Consider the following 26,675-nt stretch of genomic DNA (forward strand, 5'->3'; position numbering starts at 1 on the left):
ACGACCTCATGGTCCGAGTATCCACTTCTCCCTAGGCAAACAGAACTTGCACAACTTGATTTGTAAAAGTGATGTATATAATTTATAACATTATACTGAAGTAAAACACAGAGTAGTGATAAAAAAAAAATTAAAAGCTGGCCAAGACCACTGACCAATCAAAAAAATTAATGCTAAAGGTAGGAAAATTTTAATAGGCAGTTATAACTTACCAGCTTCTAAAATGACAGAAGACTTGACAGAAGTCTTGAGAGACAGAAGACTGAAGTCTGTATATATACTGTTCTGACAGTTTAATTAAATCGAGATATCTAAAGATGCACAGAGTAAAACCAGATAAAGTGCAAAAAGGAATCTGTAAACAATCAAAGAAAATACTACAATTGGCTCTACCTTAGCTTTTTAATCAATTTAAATTCTCCACTTGGGTGTCTTTATACATTGTAGAATAAAGACTAACATTCAAAAAGACACTTCTAAGTTTTTTCAGGCCCCAAGTGACATGAACTTTTTCTTTAAATCAACAGTCTAGCATTTATAGTCAAATAAATGGAGAAGGAAAAGTTAGCAGATGAACACCTAAGGGATATTAAGTATATGCTGCCCTCACATATTCAAATCTGTGTTTGCTATGCTTTTTATAGCAATATCTTCATATAAGCTTTCAAAGCAAATTAATCCTGCTTTCTAGCAGACCATTATGAAAAAACACTACCATGAGAGATAAAAACCAAAACACTGAAAAGCAGGGATTGCAAAACAGAGTCTAACTAGAAGACTATTATTTTAATATGATTTCTTCCCAATCTCCCATGCTTGCCATGCAATTATCACAATTAGCTCCACAGTCCTTGGAAAAAGGTATCAATACATAAATGTCAAAAAATTATTAATTCTTAATGTATGAATTGCCTTCCCCTTTTTGCAAGAGGATGGCTACTTCTGGCATTTTTTTCAGAAAAGCTTTAACATTGTTTGCCAAATTAGTCCTTTTATCTTCCATCAGTATCTGCAGTCAACTACTGCTTTGGTTGAGGAGTCCAGTGTTTTCTTTTAATTTTATTTTAAGAGAGGAGGCACAAACTCGGAGAAAAGAGTTGTAAGTCCTGCAGTTTCAAATTCCTTTTGTAGCTCATCCAGTGTTGAATATTCTTTGACTTCAAACATCTGAAACCTACATTGTAAAAGGGAAACTCATGAATATGGCTAGATTTGTCAGAATGTAATTATCGATTCTGTTACTTTTCTATCCACAACAGTACTAAATTATACCTTTTATGCTGTGACTGTACTTTTGTCTCACACAGTACACTAATCATTTTCTCTTTGCATTTCTTTCCGCTTGAGTCCACATCTACCTTAGAAGTTTTCTGAAGAATCAAGTACTCCTAAATGACAAAAAAAAGAACAAAATATTAAATGTCATCTAGTATCTTTGAAGTTTAGTAAAATGAAAAAACCTATACAAAACATCCAGATTATTTTTCAGAACATAGCAAGCAAACTTTGAAAGTGCCCATCCCAAAAAGTGCATGACTCTTTCTATTCATGAGCTTGAAGTTAAGCACAGTCTTAAGTGATCTAGAGAACATGAGTCTGAAAAGCCAAAACATTCTCCTCCACTATCACCACAAAAACCTGCCTAATGCAGTGGGAGTTCTTAAGTACAGACAAGAAGTCCAAAGCCCAGGCGTGCGCTAGGAGCATCACATGCTCTAAGTCAAGAAAAGAGACAGTTTGTAGTGAGGTAGAAATATGTCTGTTATTAATTTATCATCACGAATTTTCTGTTTTATAGGGCATTTGGGAAATACAGGAGACTGAACCTAGGCATTATTACAGTCAGGAAACACAGGGAATACAGGGGTATAATTACAGTGGGAAGCAAAGCAATACAGGTCACAGGTCTACAGGTATCACTGGCTTCTTTCTCATTGAATACCTTTTTTTTCTTAAATACAGAATATAGTTGTTGGGCCTTCCTACTCTCCTAATGATTAATCTGCTTCCAAAATTGTTTCTCTTAGAAAAACACACACAAAATATTCAGACACATACATTTCAGTGGTAAATCGATAGAACTAGTCAACATTCATTGTTCCTGCACCTTAATGTTGCTCTTGTCACCCTGAAGAAGAATCAATATTATCTTGCCCATGAACATCAGTCTTCCAGTCAGCCTTAGATCTGAAGCCCATTTTTCCACGGTTTTGATGTATTTTGCCTTTGCTCTCATGTGATCTAAATGCAAAAGGAGCATCCAGATACCATCCTCTGTACTTGTTCCTTTTGACAAAGTAGTTTTTTCATTGCAAACTGTTGCTGATTGCTTAATGACATATTTAAGGTGCTGCTGTATCCAAAGAATCAGATCGTGTACCATGGGTTCAGAAAGATGCATCTTCGCTTGTTCAAGTAATTTATCTTTCACGTCCATACATTGGGCCCTTGTAAGCTGGTCTGAGTTAACAGAAATATCTGGTAGAGTTGATGGATAATTGACTGGTAAATGAAATAACAGCTTTAAAAGCACATCTGTATCCAGCAGTTCTTTCACACTGATTTGAATTCTAAATGTGATTCCATGCGTCTCTGGAAAGTATCAAAAAATAAACATTAATAGTTTGCTTGAAGTTGAAATACATATATATTATTGAGTCATGGTATTTTCTTTAACAATTCAACTCAAATGACTGCCATTCCATACAAAATAACGAGTGTGGGCTTTTTTGCGGGGTGGGGTTGCAACCAATGGCTCAAGCTATACTTGCAGGGAATCCTGAAATGGAACACTTCCATATCATACCGGAAGGAAAGTTATTAACACATTCTAAAAAGCATTCACACCTTTTGGCTCTTTCAAAGTCCAGACAAGCCAGTAATAAAGAATTGCCTCTCTTAGAAACACATAAGTCAGCTTCTACAGCTCAATAGCAGCAGCAAGGACAACAGAAAATAGAGACTTTTCTGGATGGACTCAGCACTGCCCTAACTTTGCTCCTGGAGAAATCTGTAAGACTTCTAACATCAATACCAGCGCAAGGCAAATAGACTTGTACTGAGTATTAAGACAACCATTCAAAAGCATTTCCACACTAAAGAGAGACTTGGAAAGGAAAAAGTCAGATTCTTTGTCCCCTACAACTTTCAGAGAAAATATGCTTAATTCTTCTCTGCAAGCTTCTCTACATTTACAACTGTTGGATTGGCATAATGAAAACATCTCTGTTGTACACACAACTCTAGATATCACATACATACATATATGCATATACTTGTATAAATATATGTGTATATATCTGCATATCTACTTAAAACCTATTGTTGGTCTACTTTAGAATAGAATTGTTTTCCGAGTGAAAAGGATACATACAGTATGTAGCAGGAAGGGCGATAGACTACATCCTCCTGATAAATCACACAATCAAAGATGTTGAATATCAAAGTTATATACGGTAATTCCTGCAATAAAACCTTCTTCACTAAAACATGTTTCACAGAAAAACAACACAAAACTTCAAAAAGTGAAAAGCGGGGACAAAGACCTAACCTACTTTTGCTCCTCTGCTGCGAAGAAAGAGGCTATCAGATAAAAGATGATCTTCTTCAGATGTTCTCTGCTTCACCCCTTTGATACATTCTAAACACTTCACCCCTTTTCTTTAAAAACTTGCTAAAATGTCAGGTTGATTCATTCTATGAGGGCAGGAGAAGCCAGATTTGAAAGGCAGATTAGAGCAGAGCTGAGTTTCAGAGGAGCTCTTTTGAAGTGACTTCTCCCCCTACCTTATCTTACCTTCCTTTACATGACAGTTAGTTGAATTATGTTTGATTAGCACTGCTGATGCTGCTAACCAACCTCAGTGCTCTCTATGATTTTATATTTGAACCCTACTAAATAAGTGAAAGAACCTAAAAGTGACTTGGACTGACAGAAGTACTTTAGAGAGCTTAGCCAAGGGCTTGTTTCCAAACCTGCTTCCTGGGTCAAAGAACAAACTCTCTTAAGTCAGAGCAGCCACAAAATAAAACAAGCAAACCCTCCAAAGTCAATAATCAAACTCCAGCATTACTATAAAGAAGTCTCCAAACATCTACAAACCATCGCTACCTAAACAGAGTAAAATCCAGTGCTGAAAGTAGTGGACACAAATCCAGTGAATTAAATGAAATTACACCCAACCGTGCCCATACCTACAAGCAGTACATGTCAAAGTCTCGTTCCCTGCCAACATGAGTTGCTCTCCGGTCTTCTAAGACCCTATGAAAGGTTCCAGACTATTTTTAAGGCAAGTTCATTCCTCAGAAACACACCAGCCTTGGAAGAGACCCCAGTGTCCACAGCATCCATCGGGCAGCATGCGGCCCTCACGCACAGGCAGTAGCTACACAGGAGGACCTCAAGCCTTCCTGTTCCACTCTCTGTCTTCTGCTGTCCCGACAAACGTTTCTTACTGGGCACCAGCAAGGGCAGCTCCTCTGCCATTACGCTAGGCTCAGTACACATAACTACACGCACAAGAAGCAAAGCCTGCACTGCACCTCCTGGGACACCCAGCACCCTCCCGGCCACCACGGAGGGTCTCCGCACACCCCTGAGCATCGCACCGCACACAGACAGTGCCCGCCGACCCACCTCCTTCCAGCTGCCCCTTACACAGGGCAGCCTCACCAGGCCGGCAGCCGGCCGAAAGCAAGCTGCATTTGGCTGAACAGCATTAACGTTGTTATATTCCTGTGCGTGCATTGCTTTACTTTAAACTACGTTGCCAAGAATTTTTAAAATGCACAGCCTATAAATGAGCTGAAGAATACTACTCTATTGCCAGCTTAATTACAATGACAGAAAAACATGCTACCTTTCTGATAATCCTCCTCGGATTTTTTCACTACCTTGTCATAACAGATCTCACCAACTCAGAAGTAACTGAGGGATAAACAGACAGGCCAACCTTGCCCCTTTGGCAAGGGCCTCCTGCTGCAGTGATCATATTCTTAAGCCTGCAACAACCTCACACCTTTCCCTGTGATGATGAACTAATCCGAAGGAAGCAGCGCAGCCTCGCATCCCAAGGTGTATCACCCTGAGCCATCGCGAAAAGCCCAGCCGTGCTCATTTACATCCGCCTCAGGCTTACTTTTAAAAAGGAGAATCTGTTCAAAACGTTTGTGGGGCTACAGCATCTAAAGTTTATTTAAACATTCCAGCGTCCATTTTCTGCACCAGTGCTGCAGACAGCTGGCAGAACAAAGAGTGAACCATCGTCGCCCTGCGTAACAAGGCTCTAAAGAAATATTTCCTTTGTTTGCACACGCTACAGGGTCTGAGTTGTCTTCACAGCAAAATGGTGATTATTTCTGAAATAAAAGCTTGGGTATGACCGTTCCGTTGGCATTTAATGTGCTAATAAGACTAAACTCAATACATTTTAACTCATTTTTCCCCCATAGCTGCATGCTTATCAGTATATTTAGCTCTAGCATACTTCAGATTTTTTCTTATATTCCATGTCAACCAGACAGACATCCCCCTCCTCTCCTGCCCAAAGGCATTTTATGCAACACATGCAGTCTATTTTTAAATTCAGAAAATGGCACCTACTAACGTACAAGCTTAGAATATATAAATATATTTTTATGGCAAGCTTGGTGAGCAAACCAGAAGAGAACAGATTAACAAGTAAATTATGGATTTCTATCTGTAAGGCTAATCTCTGTAAATAGATATGTAAGGTAAGACAGATACGCTGTAATTAGTTTATTTAAATTCATCAACACATTGGTTTTGATAAAAGCACATTTTACATTCTGAATACTTCATTGTTAAATTCCGGAAAGCCAAAGTTTTTAGCATACCAAGAGACCTGCAAAAGCATTTCCTTACATTCCTCAAAACCGTAAATCCCTGATGGCCTCCTTTTTGATCCTGTGGATCTACAGGCAAATTACTCTTAATGTATAAGAGATAGCATAACATAACAGTCTTACTGGAAGTTACTTCTGTGCACTGTTTGTCAATGATGATTTATATGGTTTGAAGAGATAAAGCAAACATAAGCTAACAAATACAGCAAAAGTTAATTGTATACAAACTAAAGGATTCTGTAGCTCCAAAACAAGAGAGAAGTAAATTCCCAAACGAAGAAAACTACCAATAATCACTGTAGTAAATAATCTTTTCAATTCTGGTAGAAAATGATTGAAATCAACCAGATATGCATGATCCTAATATACCATGAACATGGTGGCCCTGCCTGGCCACATAACATCAATATAAATATAATAGCCCATTCCCATTGTGCACTCGTGGCACTTTATATTCCAGGAAGGTTTCTAAGGCTTTTATGTCCTGGTAACTTATAAACACAAAATCATTTTTCTGTATACGAAGCACAGAGAAGGATGTGCGTATATTTCTCTAACAGATTTGGAGGAACAGACGCACATATGCAACGTTCAAATATGTTCACATTTTTTAAAATAAACATCTGTTAAGCCTGGATACCGTATTTTCAAACTACGCCTGAAATAACATTTCTGAACTTTTTTACTTTAAAAAAATAAAACTCAGCCAAAACATTTCATCCATTATATTTTAAAAATACACCTCTAAATATCAATCAAAAAAATAAAATGGCAGAACTACCTGCCTACACTGGCGCAAGAGGCATGTCACACAGATCTAGACACAAAACAATTCTGCTTCTAGATTACCCCAGTTAATTCTGCTCCATGCAGACAATAATGTCTCTGAGGCTGTCTACACACAAAGTCCTCTTTTCAAGTAATTGCTTGCTGTTCTGTGCAAATCTATTTCAACAACTATTTCAAATAAAAGTTTGAGGTTTATTCAATTAATTTCTTTGTAACATTTTAGTTAAAGTGAGTCACTCAAGAGCAGCCCCATGTAGTATCACACCAAAGCAGCAAAACGTTGTTTTCACAGACTCACAGAGCAGTTGACGGTGGCAGGGACCTCCGGAGGTCACCTTGTCCAACCTCCCCGCTCAAGCAGGGCCACCTACAGCAGGCTGCCCAAGGCAACGTCCAGATGGCTTCTGAGTACCTCCAAGGATGGAGGCTCCACAACCTCTCTAGGCAATCTGTTCCTGTGCTCAGTCACCTGCACAGTAAAAAAGTGTTTCCTTATCAATCCCAGTTCTTTTGGCCTAACAACACACGCAGACAAAACCTGAAGGCAGGCCACTGGATCCATTTTCAACAGCATTCTCCAGGATTATACTGCAGTCCACCCAGCAGGAAGCTGCTTGCTGGCTGTCACTCCGCAGGGGAGCAGGGCAGCTCGCAGCAATAGCTCCCAGGACAGCAGGGAACCGAAAGTGATACACAATATATGCATATTCTCTGTGCGTGTGTGTATATCTCCAATAAATATATAGGGGAGTTGTCACATCTGTGGTAGGTGCTAAGCAAAATTTACTTATGCTCTGAATCTGAAGACATGCACAACTTGCATATCCCACCTGACACTTTGTCGAAGCCTGAGAGTAACTGCTATTGTACACTGGAACCAGTGAGATTTATTCTCCCTTGTTGAAGGGGCATCTTCACAGCACTGTGACAGCACAGACTGATAAAAGTAATCTCTTAAAATTATGTTCTGATCAGCGACCACCATGGCTGGTGCAGAAAACACGGAGTAAAGGCATCTACAGTTACTGCGTTCCTAGCCTACGGCATCCAGCAGCTGATGGGAGCAAGCACTACAAATCTTCCCACCTTCCTACTTACAGCAAACATGAAAGATTAGCCTTAGTACCCTGTAAAACCTACAGGCACACGCATATTGCTGAAGCCAGAGCACATTCGGCACATCATAATGCCCAGATCACCAGCTTACCCCTAGAAAGACAGAGACGACCCAAGGCTTCTCATGCATAGCAACAGCTGCACCCCTATTAAATATTACAGGATAAATACCTGTTACGTGTGAGATGCAACTGCTTATTTACCTAAACAGCAAACAGCCCATTCCCACTGCTGCTCTTCACCTACTGCAAGTTTCCGCACGCACCGCAAACTGCTGCAATTAAGAAGGTAGCTAATTACAAACGAGTAGGACCCACTAAGATTTGTCCCCTACAAAGAGGCCAGCAGCAAAGGCTACGCGAAGGCACCCATCTTTGGCGTGATAGCAAGCGATTAAGGTGGTGCTGCCCGCTGGGCAAAGCCCCCCGGGACCGGCCCCGGAGCCCCTCCTCTGTGGGCCGGGGCGGGGCAGGGCCGTGTAGCCGGTGGATCCCCGGCTGAGGCGGCGCCGGGTCTCGGTTGTGCAAGGCGACGAGACCCTGCTGAAGGGGGCGACCCGCGGCTCTGGGCAAAGGAGCGCGGTCGATTTCACCTGAGACCGCCAGCACCTCGCAGGCGTCCGGCTCGCAGTAGATGGCGGCGAGAGCCGAGAGCTCCTCCAGCGCCAGCTCCGACATGGCCGCGGCTGAGGGCCGAGGTGGTGGCGGCGCCCCCTGCCGGCGGCGGGACTCCGCCGCCGGCAGGGGGCGCCACCGCCGCCCAGGCCTGCGCCTCAGGGAGGGTACTGCTGCCGACGGGGCCCTTCCAGCCCTGCGGCGGCTTGCCCCGGGGCTGGCCCTCGGTTCAGGCAGGCGCGTTGACGAGCAAGCCTCCGAGGCAGCGAGCGGCAACGGGCGGCAGCAGCACCGGAGGCGGTGACTAGAGCCTCTCTTCTCTCGGCGCCGAACAAAATGGCCGCCCTCCGCAGCGGTCGGCGCGGCCCGTGCTGTCCCTGTTCCTAGGTGCGCAGCTTTGCCGTGACGGTCTCTGACCCAGAGAAAGGAATAACGAGAACCGTGAGAGTGCTGAGCTGGGAATGAGGGGAGGAATGTGGAGGGAAAGACGACGGGAGCTGTCAGAAGTACTGCCAGGTAGCAGCTGTCAGAAGGCTTTGGTGGAAATTAGCTTTAGAAGTGCCTCATTCTATTATGAAGAACTTTCTCGCCCCTGGTCTTTCCCCCTTCTCCTCATCCACTTTGCATATTCCATTTTACATGTTTAAATAAAAAAAGTCGATGTAAATGTCTTTTAAATTGACACTATCACAAGACACTGAGGTCCCTATGAATAAGTTACTGCACTCTGACATTTGGAAGTCATCAAATGAGACAGTATAATGTCAGCTTGATATTTTTCACACTATGAAAATATCAGCTTCATGTCAAAGATCTAAATTCCATCTTAATGTAATAAATTTTCTTGTATTCACAGACTAGTGAAAATGCTAAATATTTAAATTTGAAATGAACTTCTACAGTTACAATCTGGCCTTCATATTCCATTATTATTAAATTTGAAGTCAAGATCTTATTTTCCCTTTTTTTATATTATTTCTTCAAACATTACAGTGTTTGATAGAATAATATTAGCCATATTCATTTCTGTAAATGAATGCTTTCCCATCAACATGTGGCAAATAAAAGTTTAAAAAAATCTTGCTTTTTATAGTCAGCCTATATTAAACTAGCTCCGGCATCCTGGCATAAATCGATACGCCACTGACGATACCAGTATTTTCCCCTTTGCCTCACAAGGCAAACAGAATGCAACCTTTCATACATAGGTAAGATTAATCTTCCTAGTGTTATTTGCAAAAGTAGTATCCGTTGCTTTCCACTCGCTATAATTATGGCCCGAATCAATTAGGTGCTGCATCGACAACCACTAGTGATTATATATAAAACCGTGCACGTAGACCTGTTTTTTCCTAACCTGAGTGGCAAATAAGAGAGGAGCACTACACAGACATTTGGGAAAAAATGTCAATTTCGAACATCCGTCTACATCTTTTTACCGTCATTTCCATGCCAACCTCCTGTCCCAGCTACCGCAACTGTAAGCGGTCCTAAAAGCATGTACTCTAGAAGGCATTAAAGTCTAAAAATCACTGCAGTTGCCCATTTTAGGGTCACAAAACAAAGACTAACAAGGAACCCGTAATGACAGTGAAGTGTGATGGCTAACCTATGCAACACAAGTCACATCCATCTTTTGGCACTGCTGCAGGACAGCTGCAGTTCCTCTATTTTCTGCTACAACAACGCTGACAGCTCTGATGCAGCTCGAACTGTATCCTTACTGGCTAGAACTGTTCTTAACTGAGTTAAATAGCACTGATTTTTCAGGTACCTAAGAAAGAAGCCATTACTTCTGTAGTAACAACTGTAAGTGTTATCACAACGGTAGAAGTTTTCCCAAAAGTGGCTTGTACAAAAATAACAGAGAGAAAGCAAAGTGAAAACCTGTAAAAATCACTCCAAATGAGCTAAAAGGCAAAAGTTTAAAGAAAACAGAAGGAGGAGAAGCAATCTCTGTAATTGTGAAAAATTGTGGTAAAACATGGCGATGTTTTTCCTCAGTTTTGTCAAGTACAGCTAGTAGAAAAGTTTTCATCATTTTTCTTGGCCCAAAGCACATGTTTTTTTAAAGTCAGAATAAATACATTTAACAAAAAAATTACGTTGCAAATTAAACGTGCCAAAATTTGCATGGTTTGTTCTAAGTTTAACATTTACATGAGGTTTTGCTCTTTGGTTTTTGAAAATGAGCTAATGAATTCTCAGTGATATATTTAAAAAAACCTCTAATTTGAGAAAAAAAATCAGAGGAAAAATCATTTCTATTACTTTTCCTTTTAAGTATTTTAGAAGGAAGTTTTTCAAGGATCTGTGGTCTAGCAGTGCTTTTTAAAGGCACTTGCATTTATCCTCAACGCATCAAACTGCTCTAAGTCAATTCCCTAAGACACTTAATCTTTTGGCAGATGGAAACTCATTTTGAAAGTCTACTAATGATCAATTAAAGCATTAGCTATCTCTATAGACAGGAGGTTTATGGGGTCACAGTCTTCAGAAGCTGGAGGCAAAAGCAGCAGCATGTTAGAAAAATAGCTAAAACTTTCTGTAGTTACCACAAAACTGACATTGGAAAACAAAAATCATGACTCAGTCTTTAACGGTTTGGGGTTTTTGCCATAATTCAAAAATGTTGAAAACAAATGTGATGGTTTCTATTTTATAGGAGCCGCCATGGTCCAAACTGAACATCAGCAAAAGAAACTATCTATTCTTTTATATTTTTTTAATGGGGCCTAATAACAATCCCAATACTTCCAATAAATTTCCATTATCCTTTGAAAATTGGATTTGTTCAGACTCCAGTCATAAATACACAGAGATGTATTGTGAGTAGCCCCCCGTTGCCATCAGTGGGACTATTCCCACTGATTCCCGTGGTAAGTAACGCATCCTTTCACACATGCTCAAGGCCACAGGTTTAGTTTTGAGGTCAAGACTAGTACCCTGCCCACAAGCTTCTATGCAATTTGATGTAAAAGTAGTAAGACCAAATAGATGCAATTGTCATGTTCATAAAAGAATTGAAGATTCTTTCTCTAAGAGTTTGACAAGCCATTTTTTCTTGACAGAGATGCACATAAAAGTGATTAATCATCTAGTACAAACTAAAAAGGATGCTTTTTACAAAATGGCATATCTGGTATGACCATAGGTTCCCACTAACATTGCCAAAAGAATCAATACTTACTCGATTCACTGCATATAGATCTTTGCCTGCAGTTTACCTTGTACAAAATAAGAATAGAACAATAGAAGAATTTTCTTCCAGTGAGAGTAAAAATGCATGAAGTTGCCTACCAAAAAATTGTTGAAAACTAGTCATGCTGTTATTTTTAAATGCACAGTAATGCTGTGTATTTTTAAAAAGCAGATATGTAAAGATACTTGTGTGATACTGAAAACATAGCACAGCTAGCATTATGAGTAGTACATTCTATCCTCCATGTAAGTTCATCTCCCACATCAAGTACATCTGCTTATGGCACCTTACTACATGGATTTTCCTCCAGGTGTAAGCAAAGGGACACAAAGGATTAAAGTGTCATTTAATTTAGTAAATGTTGGGGACAGATCTCTTTAACAAGTAAAGGAGTGGAGGTTTCAAAAGGGGTGTTTCTACCCCCTATAAAAACCACAACATTAGTAAGAGTCAAAGAATTACGCAGTGCTCCTTAGTTTACCAGTTCCCTTCATGTTTAGCTGCTGAGCTACAGCAACTTTTGGATCCGTGCCTCCATCTTTGGAACTTCGGCACATTAGCTAGTATTGCCCCACATTTTGACACAAGAGTTGAATGAACAAAACAGGAGTGTGTAAGGTGATCATTTTCAGAGCACTAAGAGATCCTTTGCCACTCTTGGGCCTTTTGGAGGAAGGACAATATTCATCGCCATATTTTAGACTTTAAATAATTTAGTGACTTACAGAGCACATTAAAGTCTGGATAGTAAACACATTGTGTAAACATTAGACGGCATTGTTGTCCCTCTTCACACTAAACTAGCATACTTCTTTCACATGGTAATTCAGAAATGGTAATCCAGAACACTTTGCTTTGGCAGTAAAATATAGCAATAATCAATAACGGACACAAACACCTTTTACCAGCAATACCACCTCTCTCTTCTATAGCAAAGTAGGGCAGAAATTCTAGGGATTAGCTGAAAAAAATCTTAAAGAGATTTGAGCTAAAACCATTGGCATAATATTGAAAGGGAGGAGCAAAGTTGTTTCTAGAGCAGGAGGAGAAGAAAAAAGGAAATTAAAAAAAAAAATAGTAACGGGTGGCAGAAGACCTACAGCCCCCCTTTCCAAAGCGCCTGCTACTATAAAGCAAGGCCAAAATATCGTAGGATGACTCAACATAGCCAGGAACTCCAGGCATCCCGGAACGACAAGCCAGCGAATTACATGCCAATTACAGGGCACGCATGTTGGCCAGGTACTAACAGGACATACTGCAGAGGAGCAGAGAGCTGAGCACACATTACTGAGTACGGAGGGTGTCGTAGGTGCAGCAGCCATGCGTTCGGTGCCCTCAGGACTGGCAGCAGGGTGCCAGGCACCCAAACCGCAGGGTGGTCACCAGCTGCCTGAAGGGATGCAACGGAAAGAGGCCAAAACCAGGTACTGGAATGCAGAATGCTCTCCTGCTCCAAGTAACAAAGATCACTACTACTCGTGACCACGCAGGTATGACCCCAAACCTGATTACAGTTGGAGCGTTATGCCGGAGTCCTTTTCCATCAATCAGTCAGAGACTGCAGTTTCTGCTGCATCCTCAGCTGCAGACCACGAGAGCTCTCCTAACTTATTTTAACTGCAAGAGCCAAATAGGTCAAATAGGGCTCCGACACAGGAAAGCAGAATGTAGGTGAACTTTAGATGCCTAAATACACAGCTGATTTTAGAAGTGGCCCTGCTTTAGTGGCAGTGTCCACATTTTCCCTTTCGCATGTGCACAAGTTAACCTGGTTTGAGATGCTGGGTTCTAAACTTCTGTTTCAGCCTGACTGGGACTGGGAACCTGATGCTGCTGCAGAATTCCCTGAAAGGGCCTGGTCAGGATGCTGCTTCACTTTTTTGAGCTTCGTGAACTCTCCATACCTTTCTATACGTACAAAGAAAGGATATAAATGTATTTATTAATGCATACACACACACACACACACTTTAATCTACCCTAAACAATAGTTTTACAGTTAAAACATCCTCCCGAAGGGTAAAAAACATCCACTTAAATCACTGTTTTTCAAGTTTACATTAGAATTGTAATCACTCTGACACTGATGTTCTGAGAAATAGCCAGTTGCCAACATCATGCATAAAGTAACCCAAACCTAAAAGAGAAAAATCCATGTTTACTTCCTAAATTTTTATTTACACTTCAAGGACTATTTAAAAAAAGAAAAAAATTCCTTGCATTCCTCTCTTCAGAAGTTAGCCAGACTCAGGATGGTTGCATTTGTCATATGCTCTGAGAGCTGCTAGTTTGGTTGGCAAACACTTGAATTTAGCCCTTGGTTTTTGGTTCTGTATTCACCTAAATAACTGAGTACCATATATGCAAAGATGTAATTAGTTGTAACAGACTACAATCCCATATGCCATATGCAAAAGTTCACCTTAATAATTCTTACAGCTAAAAATATGGTCACCAAATACCAAAGTTAAGAAAAGTATATTTATTTGATTCTCCTTTTTGTTTGATGACAAAGTAGTACATTTCATTAACAACAGCACAGAAAAGAACAATTCTGAATCTATGTGAGATGGAACATAAGAGAAGACAAATGCATGAAGTGGCATGTGACACCTTTCACCAGATTTAGCAGCAATTACAACTTCCATAATGCGCTCAACATCACGCTTCCAAAATCAACAAAGCAAACTCATTCTTTTGAAGCTTCTGAAGCACGCTCTATGTTGCTGTACCTTTTCCACATTTAGTTGTGAGAAATAGAGAATGCTGTGTATATCAACTTACCAAATGTATACAAAAAACAATCAAACAAAAAAAACCCCCACACTAAAAAGCAGTAAGCCTCAGTCTTTACCATTAGACCAGAGAGGAGCAGCCCTTTCATTATCAGATAAGCTTCATACAAGCTCACACACTTCTCTTAGATCTCATATATACATTGCCTGCTCAGATAGATTTTTTCCCCCCCCCTCAAACTATTTTTCATTTATATATATGAATCACTAAAAAGGTGAAAAAGGAATGAGGAAAGTGGATAGGGGTAGGAGTGTGGTTTTCTCTTAGGATTCTGGACTTCTGGGTAATATTTATTCCTACCATGCAGGACAGTTCCCTCTGAAGTAGGAACCATTCCTCTCCTTTAGTACCTTAAAGTATGGAAGCTTCCCTGAGTATTTTTTTCCTAAATGGGAAGTTACTTCACGGAAACATTGAGGAGCTTTCCCCTCAGGTAAAAAAAAAAAAAAAAAAGCTTCCCATGTCAGTTAAAAATAACCGCTTTCAGAAAATAAATAAATAAATGTAAATAAATGAAATAAATGTACAGCTGGTTCCCAGTTAAGGTTGTGAAGTTTCGTGAAGGAACCTTCTCCCATTTGAGAACCTACAATGTGATACTCTCTTATTCCTGCCATTCCAAGCATTTTGCATGGACTCATTCTCAAGAGCAATATATGCTGAAAGGGAGGAATAATTTAAATTCCAGGGTATGTGGTACCTGAAATTTACCAAGCCATGCCAATTTAAAGCTATTCCATTTATTATTTATACTTTAAAAAAAGTTAGCTTCCCTTAGTAAGCACAAACATTAATCAAATCTTTAAGCTACACAGCATTAACATGCATCACTCTTAGAAAAAATCAACCTTATTTCTTGGCACCTTTGATACCATTTTAGCCAAGTTATATACATATCTGTAATATACCTCACTATAATCACTATGCAGACACATGCATGACTGTGTAGTCATACACCCTTGTGCGATTCTGTATGATACAAAATAACTAAAAGAAAGACCACTACAGTACAGTTGATAAAGCCAAGATGCAAAATACAGATGCACTGCACAACAGTTTCTTTATAATAAGGCTCAATTCTGTCCTGAATGCATTGAGACACACATTAAAGACAGGAAAATACTAAAAGAATAGTTTTCTTATGTCAGAAAACAAATCTTTTAAATACTCAAATAAATAGCCATTACATATCAATTTTATCTCCTTTTAGAAATGTTGTTTTAAGAGTAACTGACACTCATTTCCTGCTTCTAACAGATGTTCTGCTCAAAGATAAATTGCAGGTTAAGGCATGAGTATATTCTCCTTTCAACTTCACATACCTTTAAAAATACTCATACTACACTATACTTCCTTTAACAGAATAAATTTGAGTAAAATTTTCTGAGGAAGCACGTATTTGAACAGGTAAAGTGCCTATGTGAAAACAAATGCATGGTTTTATATAGTTAATAAAACATGCAATTTGAAACAGTCCATATCTTTTACCCTTTATTCATCATCTAAATATCCAAACACTGTAACTATGTGAAATTGTTTATGAAATTTCCAGTTTTTCCCTATTTAAGTAATACTCAAAACTCCAGTCAGAATCAGAAACCCAAAGTATTTGGTGCAGCACTGGAGTCATGAAATGAAAAGAAGGCAAGCTTACGCAGAATCTGTGACAAAACAAGAAAAGATTTCCCAGCTCTTAAGAAAATTAAGATACATGTTTTTGCTACTGTAACTTTATTATTTCATTCAAAACACCATAAAGCATTGGTGTACTTAACAATGGATTTCCCCATCCTCCCTTCCCAACCCCAAAGAACAGTAGTGATGATAAAAATATGACAGTTGCAGTGAACTTCGCTTTCAAGTCCTAGTATTCACTTATCCTTAGCCTAGGAGGGAAGTGGTTTAATTTTCAATTACACACCACAGGAGTAGTTATGAAGTCCACCGCCACCAAGCTACCTTCATTCTGTCCCACACAGCCGAGAGAGAGTCAAACGCGGGGCGAACATCCAGGATAGTGAACTGGTAGTTCTTATCTACTGCTCCACCATCATAGTAATCAATAACATATCGCACTTCTTTTCCACATCGGTCAACAATCCAATCGTGTCTGTCAAAGGGAAGTTCATATCTGGAAAGACAGATAGCACACCATGTAGATATTTTAATGGATATTATGAAACTCGGAGAGGGATTTGAACTCCTTCTTAAGAAGATTTATTTATCCAGATACTGGCATAAGATCCCCACTAGTACTTCTATCTTCTGGTAATTACAACTTGCAATTCCAGTTCTGAAACATCTTAAAGTTGATTCTACACCATGTTTTCCGACACATCTCCCCACTTTCCCATCTCCCCGCAAGACCTTCTTTCCTGCCCACATACCCCATCCACGAACGTATTCTGGCTCTTGGTGAATACTCCTTTGCTTTGCCTCCAAACCGCATCAGTGATGGTCCACATGGACATTCCCTGTGCACACAGTTAAAAAAAACCCAGTTTTTACCTTTTAAAATACTCTTTTTTTTTTTAAATGTTTAAGCCACTATGGTAATTTGTTTTAGTAATAGAAAAAACAAGTAGGAGAAAGAGCAACAGTAAAAAAAAAAATTAACTGCAAGTGATCTAAATCAGCGTGTTGTTTTTTCTAAAGGCTTGAAAAGTTCCCCAGTTTCTGACGGCACTTAATGCTGGTATGACAAAGTACCTTTGATATGTTCCACACCATTGTTCTAACTTATCAACACAGCAGTTCTCAGCAAATCTAAGCCACAGATTTAATAAAGAACATAAAACCATTAAAGAAAACTGTAATCCAAGCTAACACGTAACAAAGGTCATGGAACTTCAGAGAACAATTTCTACATACAAAATGCTCTACTAGTCTGTCTCTTCTAGGAACAGGGACTAGACTGACCTAAAAAGTGACAGTTTGTATTACACCAGTCACTTTTAATCCAGGTTTACATCTCGTATCTTCTTCATAACATAAAGATTTCAATTATATAATTCCCAAATAGATACAGGAAGAAGTTAATTTCTCCAAATCCACATTATACACACACCACCAAAATGCTCATCAGTTTTATCAAATAATAATTATTCAGTTCTAGTTAAGTTCTTCTGGATAATCTTCCTCTGTATTAATCGAAATGCAGGCTCCTACAAGATTGTAACTTTTGAGATGCGTCAGCACCAGAATATTTCTGCGGAAACTAAAGAGACATTCTACTTTCAAAAACTTACAAAAGCAAGAGCTAAACAAAAAGATTTGCTTTTCATTTTATATGTACGTACGCAGCATGAAGAGCTTCCCACTTCAAAATCTCCTTCCAAGCTTGCTCATTATTTTGGTTGTGAATCTTAATGATGTTGGTCATGTCTTCACTTGTTATGTCATCATCTTTCCACCTCCACCTAAAAATGAAGAATTTGAAAACAGTTTATAAGCATTACTACTCCACCTTCCTCAGTTTACCTGACGGCCTTTTGAATCAAGAGATTTAAGGTTTTATGCAAAGACACAAAGCAAGTATGGAAACATCTGGCTCATCTGCTAAGAATTTTGAGAAACACTTCATTTTCTGTGTAAAAGTGTAGTTATCAAAGTTATCATCATAGAGATCCACAAATTCTAGTCAGCTAAATTAACAGCTTAACTGGATCAGAAAGTTATCAGAGTGTGCAAACACCAGCACATCCATGGTGTTTGCAAAAATGCACAGGAAAAAATCTCACTTGCATTCCTAATGCAGAGAAGTCCTGTATTCAAGACATTTTGCATATGCTTAGAAATGCCTTCCACCTCTCTGACCCTGCACTATGACTACACGCATGCTTCCTTTTCAACAGGCATAACAATGAACACATTTAAGTGTTAACAGGATCAAAACTGGTGTGTTCAATACAGACTACTTATGACATATTGTCTTAAGAACAACATTGATACATAGAACAAAGAATTACTATTGTTTTAATGGTAACCACCTTTAAAGTTGATCTGTTTGAGAATGACAAACAAATAATTACAAAAGAATGAGGAAACAGCAGCAAGAAGGTTTTTTAGGCCACAGGAGACATTTATGATTCAGTTAGATCTTGCCTACAACAATTTTTGTAAAGACTGAAAACATCTACTTCTCAAACAATTTTCACATTTTTAGCAATTTTGCAAAGTCAAGTTCGACGTTCTCACAATCACAGAACTTTTACTATCAGTTGGACTGAGTTTGGATTAGCATGTATTGAGTTTGAAAGCTGGCAATGATGCAAAGTTTGCCTATGCACTGACTTTTAAGAAAGTTTTCTGAGGTTGTGTCAGTTGCCTGATGTTCCCTACCATCTTGCTGATCACTAGAGGAGACACGGCCTTTGAGACCAGCTCACCCTTTATTTTGAAGCTGTTTATAAAAATAGTAATTTTTAAAAGAGCTAGTTAATTATTTACTGCTTAGAGTCCACAAACTCTTAAATAGTATCGATGAATAATAACTAGTGATATTACTTCATGAATTCCAGACTCACAGCACAGACTCCATCTGATAATTCACAGTGTACTTACCCTTTCCTTAGCATCGCATTCCAGAACATTTGCTCTGAAGGGTAGACCCATTTCTTGTCAGAATGTGCTCTAGGAATGGAAGATTCTTCTCTAACAGTTGACAACGGAAATGGTTGACCTGGGGATGGCTGCTGATTAGGAGGAGGCATCTAGAAAAAAAAGGAGAATCAACAACAAGCTAGAGTAGGAACTACTTTTATGTAACAGTGCTTGAGAAAAATCAAAGCATAATTAATCAGCTGCTACAAAGACCAAGAAGTTCAGCCCTTATATAAGTCCACTAAAGTTATCTTTCTCTTGCAGTAGAACTCTCTGCACGAGTTTGTCATCTGAAGACTAACATCCCTTTTGCCTAAACTTCAACTTTCAAAAGAGTAGTGCTTTTTGTGAATCAGAGGAAATCTTTGAGAAATCTGAATCAGAACTTACCCATACTGTTATTACACGGAACCTAAAACCCACTAATGTTGCATAAAAAATATGCGTGTAACTAACAAATAGAAATAGACAGCAAAAGATATTTACAAACTGGAAAACCAAAAGATGTAAATTTGAAGAAGAGAATGTTGCATAAGATGTAACTTGTTTTTATACAAGTATTTGCACACAAAATGAGAAAAAGCAGTGTTAAAAAAAAGCTCTATTTGCCAAAGTTTACACCTTAGACAGTATCGCTATTTACATTTTGGGGATAATATTTCAGAAGAAACAAGACCAAAGAAAACATCTGAAACAAGCAAAAGTTACCATATTGCTAGGATCTATGTCATCTGTCATTTGAGATGCACCAGACTTCACCGGACACGCTACAAATTCATACGCTCTTTCTTGATGCGCAGGAACGTCATCTGTGTTCTCAGTTCTATGATCAGGAGCCTTCTTGTGCATTGGACAACCTGAAATACAGGAAAAAATAGTACAGATTTTGCTACAATACAAAAACTTTAAGACATAGCAGGAAATGGAAAACGGTTCGTTGAATGCTCACGTAAATACAAACTGGTATTTCGCTTTTCTTCTGAGCTTTGCAACCGTTTTAACTATTCTCTTTCCTGCCTATTTTAGGTCCCAGCACCATGGTAAGATCTGATTCTGGTATAGTCCTTGAATGCTCATTCCCCAACCCATGCTGGCCCCTATACTGAGCTGTCTGCAGCTACAATCTCCACAGCAATGTTAATCCGTGTGTTGACTGTGTCACCGGAAGAGCTGATGTCCTCCTCCTCCAGACATTCACCTTATCCCACCCTTCTGCTGCCCTTTTCCAGACGTGTGTTCTCTAACGACAACCGCCTGCTCCCAGTTACATCTCCAGAGGGACCCCTGAACCCCCCCGACCCTTTGTGGGCGTACCACCCGACGGGAACAGGTCTGCAGGATCGCGGTGAAATGTGACCATCAGGAGTGACCCCCAGGTTCTACAGCAAGCCCCTACTGTCTCTACAGGAAAAGCAACTTGCATGCTGTTCGGGTGAACAACTTGCTCCTTTTTATGAAGGGTTACTTGGCGGCTATTTTTGCTAAAGAAAAACTCAAGTTTTTATCTATAGAGTAACTTTTCTTTTTTTGCCAATTATTTTTTGATTCGTTTTCCACGTAAAGAGTTTATGTCATTTAAGTCTCAAGAATAATTACCGCTCATTTTTTCCTGATGCACAGGACATTCTGGAGGCGGAGCTGCCATCTGATGTTGCTTGGATGCATTCGGCGACTGACCTGCAGCAGCCGGGGAGGATGCAGACAAACCCATGGCTTCCACACACCTCGTCTTTTTAGATCAAGTTTCTAAAGAAAAAAAACCCGCAAACATCCGTAATACAAAACTACGCTGGTTGGTTATCAAGGTGAATGCGAGTACAGATATGTTGCTGCATCACAAATGAAAAAAAAAAAATACTGCAAGGGTTTAAGTATCAATCACCCAGCCTAACCAAAAACCTGCAGCCCGAGCACCCACCGGGACTGCCGGGGGAGGAGGTGGCGGGGTTCCGCCGCACTCGCAGCCGCCTCCTCACGCCCGCTGGCGGCGGGGCGAGGCCGCACGGCGGGGGGGGGGGGGTCTGCCGCACCCCGAAACTCGCCACAGCCCCGCCAGGCCCGCACCGGGCAGCCACGCGCACTCACACCGCAGTGCCCCGCGGGCGGGCGGGCGGGCCCTCACGTGAGGCCGCCGCACCGTTACACACAACGTGACCGACCCCGCAGCCGGCGACCGCGGGCAAGGTCAGGCCCGCCCCCTCCGCCCAGCCGGCCCGGCCCGGCCCGGCTGTGTGCGCCCTCCCTCGGCACCCGCCTCCCACCGCCGCTGCCGCGCGTCCACAACTGCGGCCGCCGCCGCCGCCTCCTCACCTCAGCCCGGCCCGGGCCTCCGCGGCCGGCCCCGACGGCAGCACGACGCCCCGCGCCCCGCCTCGCGAGAACACGACGCCGCTGGCCCGCTCCGCGCCTGCGCCCGCCGCCGGGAGGGGCGGGACAGGGCTTGCGGCGGCCCGGTCCGAGGGCGGGCGGGCCGCTGTCGGGGAGGCGCCGGCGCTGTTGCGGAGCGGGGAAGGCAGGCCGGAGGCCCCAAGCGGGCGCTGTTCCGCTAGCAGGGCGCAGCGGGGGCTGCTCCCGGCCGCGGTGCCGGCTGCCGGCAAAGGCGGGGTGCCGGGACGGCGTCGCTGTGCCCCCCCCAGGGAACGGCTGTAGGGGCCGTACACCGTCTTCTGCGCACACCTAACGGGGCCCAGGACGGGGCACGCACGGAGGGCTCGGGCCGCTTATGTATAGAGTAGAACGTTGGTTCAACATTTGCCAACGACAGTAAATTTTATGTAGTGAGGCTCACGCTTGATGGCTGTACGGCTGCGTGAGCTACGCGTGATTTTTTTGCTTTGTGAAATCACTATCCCATACAACTGCAAATAATTTTTCTTTGAAGTATAGAAAAAAGAATGTACCAGCACCATGAATCAATATTGTAAAGGTGTATCCCTTCTGGTATTACAGAGATACTAAGGTTCCTTAAGATGCCTTTTAAACATCAACTAGTCAAGAAAAGTATCACAGCCCTATTAGATTTACTAAGAGTATTGCCTTATTTCAATGCTAGAAAAAGCAGTTTAAGCGTATGCGCGAAGCACTGTGCGTAACACTGCAGGCTCAGGAGTCAGAAAGTGGAGCTCATTTTGCATCAGAGGAAGGAAGACTGCTTTCATCCCATCCCTTTTTGACCAACGGATGATACGAGCTAGCTAGGCACTGCCAGCTGTAGCAATGAGTACAAACCCTGCAGGACTATTTCAATGTTCATCCTACAAAGTGGGCTCTCAATAGGCTGAGAAGTGCAAAAGGCAGGTGAGGAGACACGAAACAAACATTATCAATATGGAACAATTACGGCTGCTAAAAAAAATTAATTTTTTGAAACATACTATTTCATTGGAGCAACTAAAAATAAAGTAGGAAGGAATTTAAGCTTCAAGTGGCCCAGTTATTACATTAACTTGGGATGAAGAAAATCCAAATTCAAATCTGGAAGAGGGGTCTCTTGCACCCTCTGTATGCATTTTGGTGTAAAGAAAGAGTGATTCTCTCCCATTTCTTCTGAAAAAGATCAGAAGGATTAATAAAGACAATTTCTAAACCACACTGAAGCAGTTCTAACAAGCATTATTTCAAAATATGTAACCACCTGAATTAAAAACTTCTTACACATTCCTCTCGAGTGCTTTTAAGAACACGTTCACATACCATCTTTCAAAATAGGATCTTTCTTATTAACAAGGACATTGCCATTCAGTGTGAACACGAAATAAAAATACAAGTATGAAGCAATATGAAATATCCATCCTTTCACTCATTTTTGCCTTTCTATAGTTGTTATTATGTAAAAGGAAATAGTTTCCTACCCTTTCTGCATGTAGGAGTTACTAGCACAGCGTATTGAGAACCTGGAGTTAGGGAAGTGGCACCATGTCAGCTACCGAGCCCCTATATGTCATAGAAAACATTACCACTGCCTCCATCTCTGCCCAAGTGTTGGGCGTGTTTGGCTTTGCTGAAATCTCTAAGACTGCATTCACAGTAACAGCTGTGTAAGCAGCACTAAGCAAGCTACAATCATTTCAGTCTTCATTTGCTGCACTTTACAAGGCAGTTTAATAAGAAGAGCCTCCTGTAGGCCAGCTGACATCTCTGCTTCCAAATATTTCAAGTCATTGGCAGAATGACGCCAAGGTAAAGCACGTTTGCGCTCTCTCTGATATTCTCAAACAGGGAATTGTTTCTACACCCTCCTCTCAAAGTACACTGTGTTGCTGATGTCAGTATGCTGTCTCCCTGCTTTCCACCATCACACTCCACCAGAAGCAACAACTGCTCTACTTATTAGTCGTACGGAGAATAGTTTTCACCCTTTATAAGATAAGCCAAGTAGCAAATACTTTTTCCTCAACGTAAACCATTACAGACACCACTAAGGTCACAACCTCAATGAAGCACACTATCTACCCTTAGGTGTATTACACTGAGAACTCCAGAAAAGCAGAGCAAAATAAGATATAACAGTAGTCCACCATCTAAAACACGACAGATATCCACTGTGAAGATTAAATAATTAAAAAAACCAAACACTAATACAGAATTATCACACCGATACAAATACAGAAAACAAAGTTTTCAGCAAGAACACAAAGAGTAATAAAAAAAAATTAAATTTGGGAGAAAATGAAGAGCAACTTGGCACCAGAACATGACAAAGAAGTGGATATACAAAATACTTTCCATACCCTACATCCTGGGAGAGGTGTTTGTGTCACACTTTAAGCAAGATCTGTTGACTCTGTCAGGCTGAGAATGGCATCCCGTGTTCCCAGCCGTGCTTACTCCTTCCTTTCCACCATTCCGTGTGAAAAGCTGCCCAGTGGCAATACTAACGCCTCCCACCAAGCCCCCACTGTCCTTTCTCAAGCGGTTGGAAATTTGACCCCAAATTACATTTCCAGACATTCCCAGTCTGAGTCACTTTCAAACAAACTGACTAGTTAGTAAGTAGTTTTCTACACTAACAGTGTAAAATTAGTACCCTAAGAATATAGTTTACAAATGGAACTAAATCCTCCTGAAAAGATGAGGGAGGGGGGGAAGTAAAAACCACTGGAATGCTTTGTGTTTTCTTCTAGTAATTTAACCATTGCATAATACTAAAGATAACTCAAAGAAACACAAGCAATTCCTGTGCTTGGAAGCCAATGGTTAAGACATAAAACAGCAGCGACTTCTCTGAGGATGCTTAGTGAAACGTCCAACTTCTGCCATACAATTCATGCTTCCTAGGCATACGCTCACTGCACGTATAGAATCTAGGAATTGCCGTATTAAGGAACTCGGTCCCTCACTGAATACCAAGATGGGCAATTATGTAGTGCATCGTATTTAGAATATCCTGACAGCAGTAGCTCTTTATCCCTGCAGCCTTCAGACAACTGTCCAGCTTATGTCCTGAAACAGGTGGTGTAACAATACAGTGCAATATAATTATATTATCTGATATAAATATAAGTTTTTCCTCAATACACAACAAAATCTATAGTTTAAGTTACATTCCTGACCCCACTGATGTCCTACATAGAATTTCACCCTTTGAAAGTCCAGCCACCTGCACAACAGCATGGCTCAGACCTCATAATCCCTCCACACCATTTTTTAAAATAAAAAAAGATACAGCACAAAATTTCAAGATACCACATAAGAGAGTTTTTCTGAACTGAACCCAAACTGTTCTTTCATCATGCATTCATTGTAGGTACATCAGTTATTACCATATTAAGAAAGAAAAATTCACAAAGTAAGAAACTGTGTTCCTTTCCTTTATTATGAAGTACCAATACTTTGCATACAACATGCAATTTATTGCTTATTGACATTATTGCTTATATCAAAGGGAAAAAAATAATCAGCCAATATCATTTTATGCAAGCTTCTAAACTGTTCGAACAAAACATAGAAATGCTTTACAATATCACTGAAATGCAAACAAATAATTCAGGTTTTTTTTCTAATAAAACATACATTTAAACCCATAATACTTAATCATTTGCCTCCTTACAACTGATTACTTTTCTCACCGATCTGCAGAATTGTTATATTGCATTTTTAAGTTCATGTGCCATGATAAGGATTGCTACTACAATCAGGCCACATTACTATTTGAATTTAATAATGTGATCCTGACATTTTGGGACAGTATTAATGTTTACTGCAAACCAGATTGTCAAGATTTACCAGAAATCAGTCTAGCAGAATTTACAGTTTCTGTCCTTGCTCTGCACATAAGTTAGATATATCTATTGCATTTCTGTTTAGACAGAAGATTATACAAACATTTTTGAATTACAGGCTCCACTACTTATGCCTAACTCATTTGTTCACAACAGTTTTTGTAATTTGGTTTTATATCAGGTTAGCTGTGCTTATGTGTTAAATTATTCTACATATACAGGTATCTGTAGATATTAAAGAAAACACTGTTTGGTATATGCATGCTAGAAACAAATCCAGGATATTTGGATGTGTGCATATTAAGTGTGCAAATTATATAGCCGAGCTCATGATTAGCCCTTTTCCTCCTTTCCCCCACCATATGATGGATTTCTCTTGTGAAACTGAAATAGGGTTACAATAAAAAAACCCAATACATCTCGCATTGCATTTAAAACATTATGTTCTGTATTACTGCTTAGTATTAATATTTAAATGTTGCTTTCAAACTTAGCAAATTTTTAAAAATACCAAAATTTAAAAACTTAGAAGACAATTCACATGCAACATGTTCCACTTGGGTGCAGATTCTCATATACTTAAATATTTATAGGCTCATAAAAGCATGTCCTGTCCACAAGACAAGTACAATGTTTGACATCCCACGCATAGATTAAAAATAAAGATACACTATAGAATATTTTATTTGCTTTTATATTTTCAATTTCAGTAAGTAGGAAGTTATAAATAGCACACTGAGTCATTATATGGTTGATACCAAGCCATGCTAAACTCTTCATAATTCACTCTCAAAGACATTTCCTTTACAACTAGATTAAAAATTTATATACATCATTATAATCAGATGTCCTTTCAGTGCAGGACATCACACAATGAAACTGATTCTCAGAAGAAATGTTGCCAAAATATTTCTGGTGCCAAACAACACAATTTATTCTTCTTAGCTACCTTCCATTCTTTACTGAGCTATAAAGTGCTTGGTTATTATAAATAGAGCGAGAATGTCAAAGGAGGTAGCTAGTAGATATTTGTAATGGATAAGAAACCTTACCAAGTGTTACCACCTAAAAGTATGATTCCAGATCTCTAAACATCCCAAGCAGCATGTCTTTCATCTTCTCTACCAGAAAAAGGACTTTCAAGTTGCTGTCAGAAAATCCTAAGACCTTCACCTATCCAGCAAAGATTTTACCTGGGTTTGGATGAATGTTAAAGTTCATAAATATTGATCGCTATTTCCATTTGACTGCTGTCAGGATCTCAGCAATGAAGTACTGTTCTTTTTCCAGCTGTCAAATATATTCCATAGATAGAGACACTCCAGCAGGAACAAATCCCTCCTCGTAGCCAGATAATGAGGTTGTACAGTAGACTATTAAAATATGAAAGAGGGCTGCCCATACTTTTCAAAGTCTTCTACACTTGGCATTTTTTCATCTGAAAATTCTAGTCCCTTTCTCTTTGCT

The 26,675-nt window shown here is 40.2% G+C and overlaps 2 protein-coding genes across 3 annotated transcripts; both read right to left on the bottom strand.

Moving 5' to 3' along the window:
* Positions 1-278: 278 nt before the first annotated feature.
* RWDD3 (RWD domain containing 3) lies at positions 279-8,513 on the bottom strand. Of its 2 annotated transcripts, XM_054834042.1 has the most exons (4): positions 8,363-8,513; positions 2,108-2,592; positions 1,273-1,388; positions 279-1,174 (listed from the first exon to the last, which is right to left on the bottom strand). In XM_054834042.1, the coding sequence occupies exons 1-4, from the start codon at positions 8,445-8,447 to the stop codon at positions 1,060-1,062; spliced, it is 801 nt and encodes a 266-aa protein (XP_054690017.1). In that variant the 5' UTR covers positions 8,448-8,513; the 3' UTR covers positions 279-1,059. The 2 variants fall into 2 exon arrangements, with proteins under 2 accessions (XP_054690017.1, XP_054690018.1); XM_054834043.1 differs by lacking the exon at positions 279-1,174 and having other exon boundaries at positions 2,059-2,592.
* A 5,543-nt stretch (positions 8,514-14,056) lies between these two features.
* Positions 14,057-21,427, bottom strand: LOC129209568 (holocytochrome c-type synthase). Its single transcript, XM_054834192.1, has 7 exons — positions 21,298-21,427; positions 20,584-20,733; positions 19,696-19,844; positions 18,949-19,097; positions 17,685-17,804; positions 16,773-16,859; positions 14,057-16,516 (listed from the first exon to the last, which is right to left on the bottom strand). Exons 2-7 carry the CDS (start codon positions 20,696-20,698, stop codon positions 16,318-16,320), a joined length of 819 nt encoding a protein of 272 aa, XP_054690167.1. The 5' UTR covers positions 20,699-20,733; positions 21,298-21,427; the 3' UTR covers positions 14,057-16,317.
* Between the last annotated feature and the right edge of the window lie 5,248 nt (positions 21,428-26,675).

Source organism: Grus americana, chromosome 8 (genome assembly GCF_028858705.1).
Source record: "Grus americana isolate bGruAme1 chromosome 8, bGruAme1.mat, whole genome shotgun sequence".
Lineage (NCBI taxonomy): Eukaryota > Metazoa > Chordata > Aves > Gruiformes > Gruidae > Grus > Grus americana.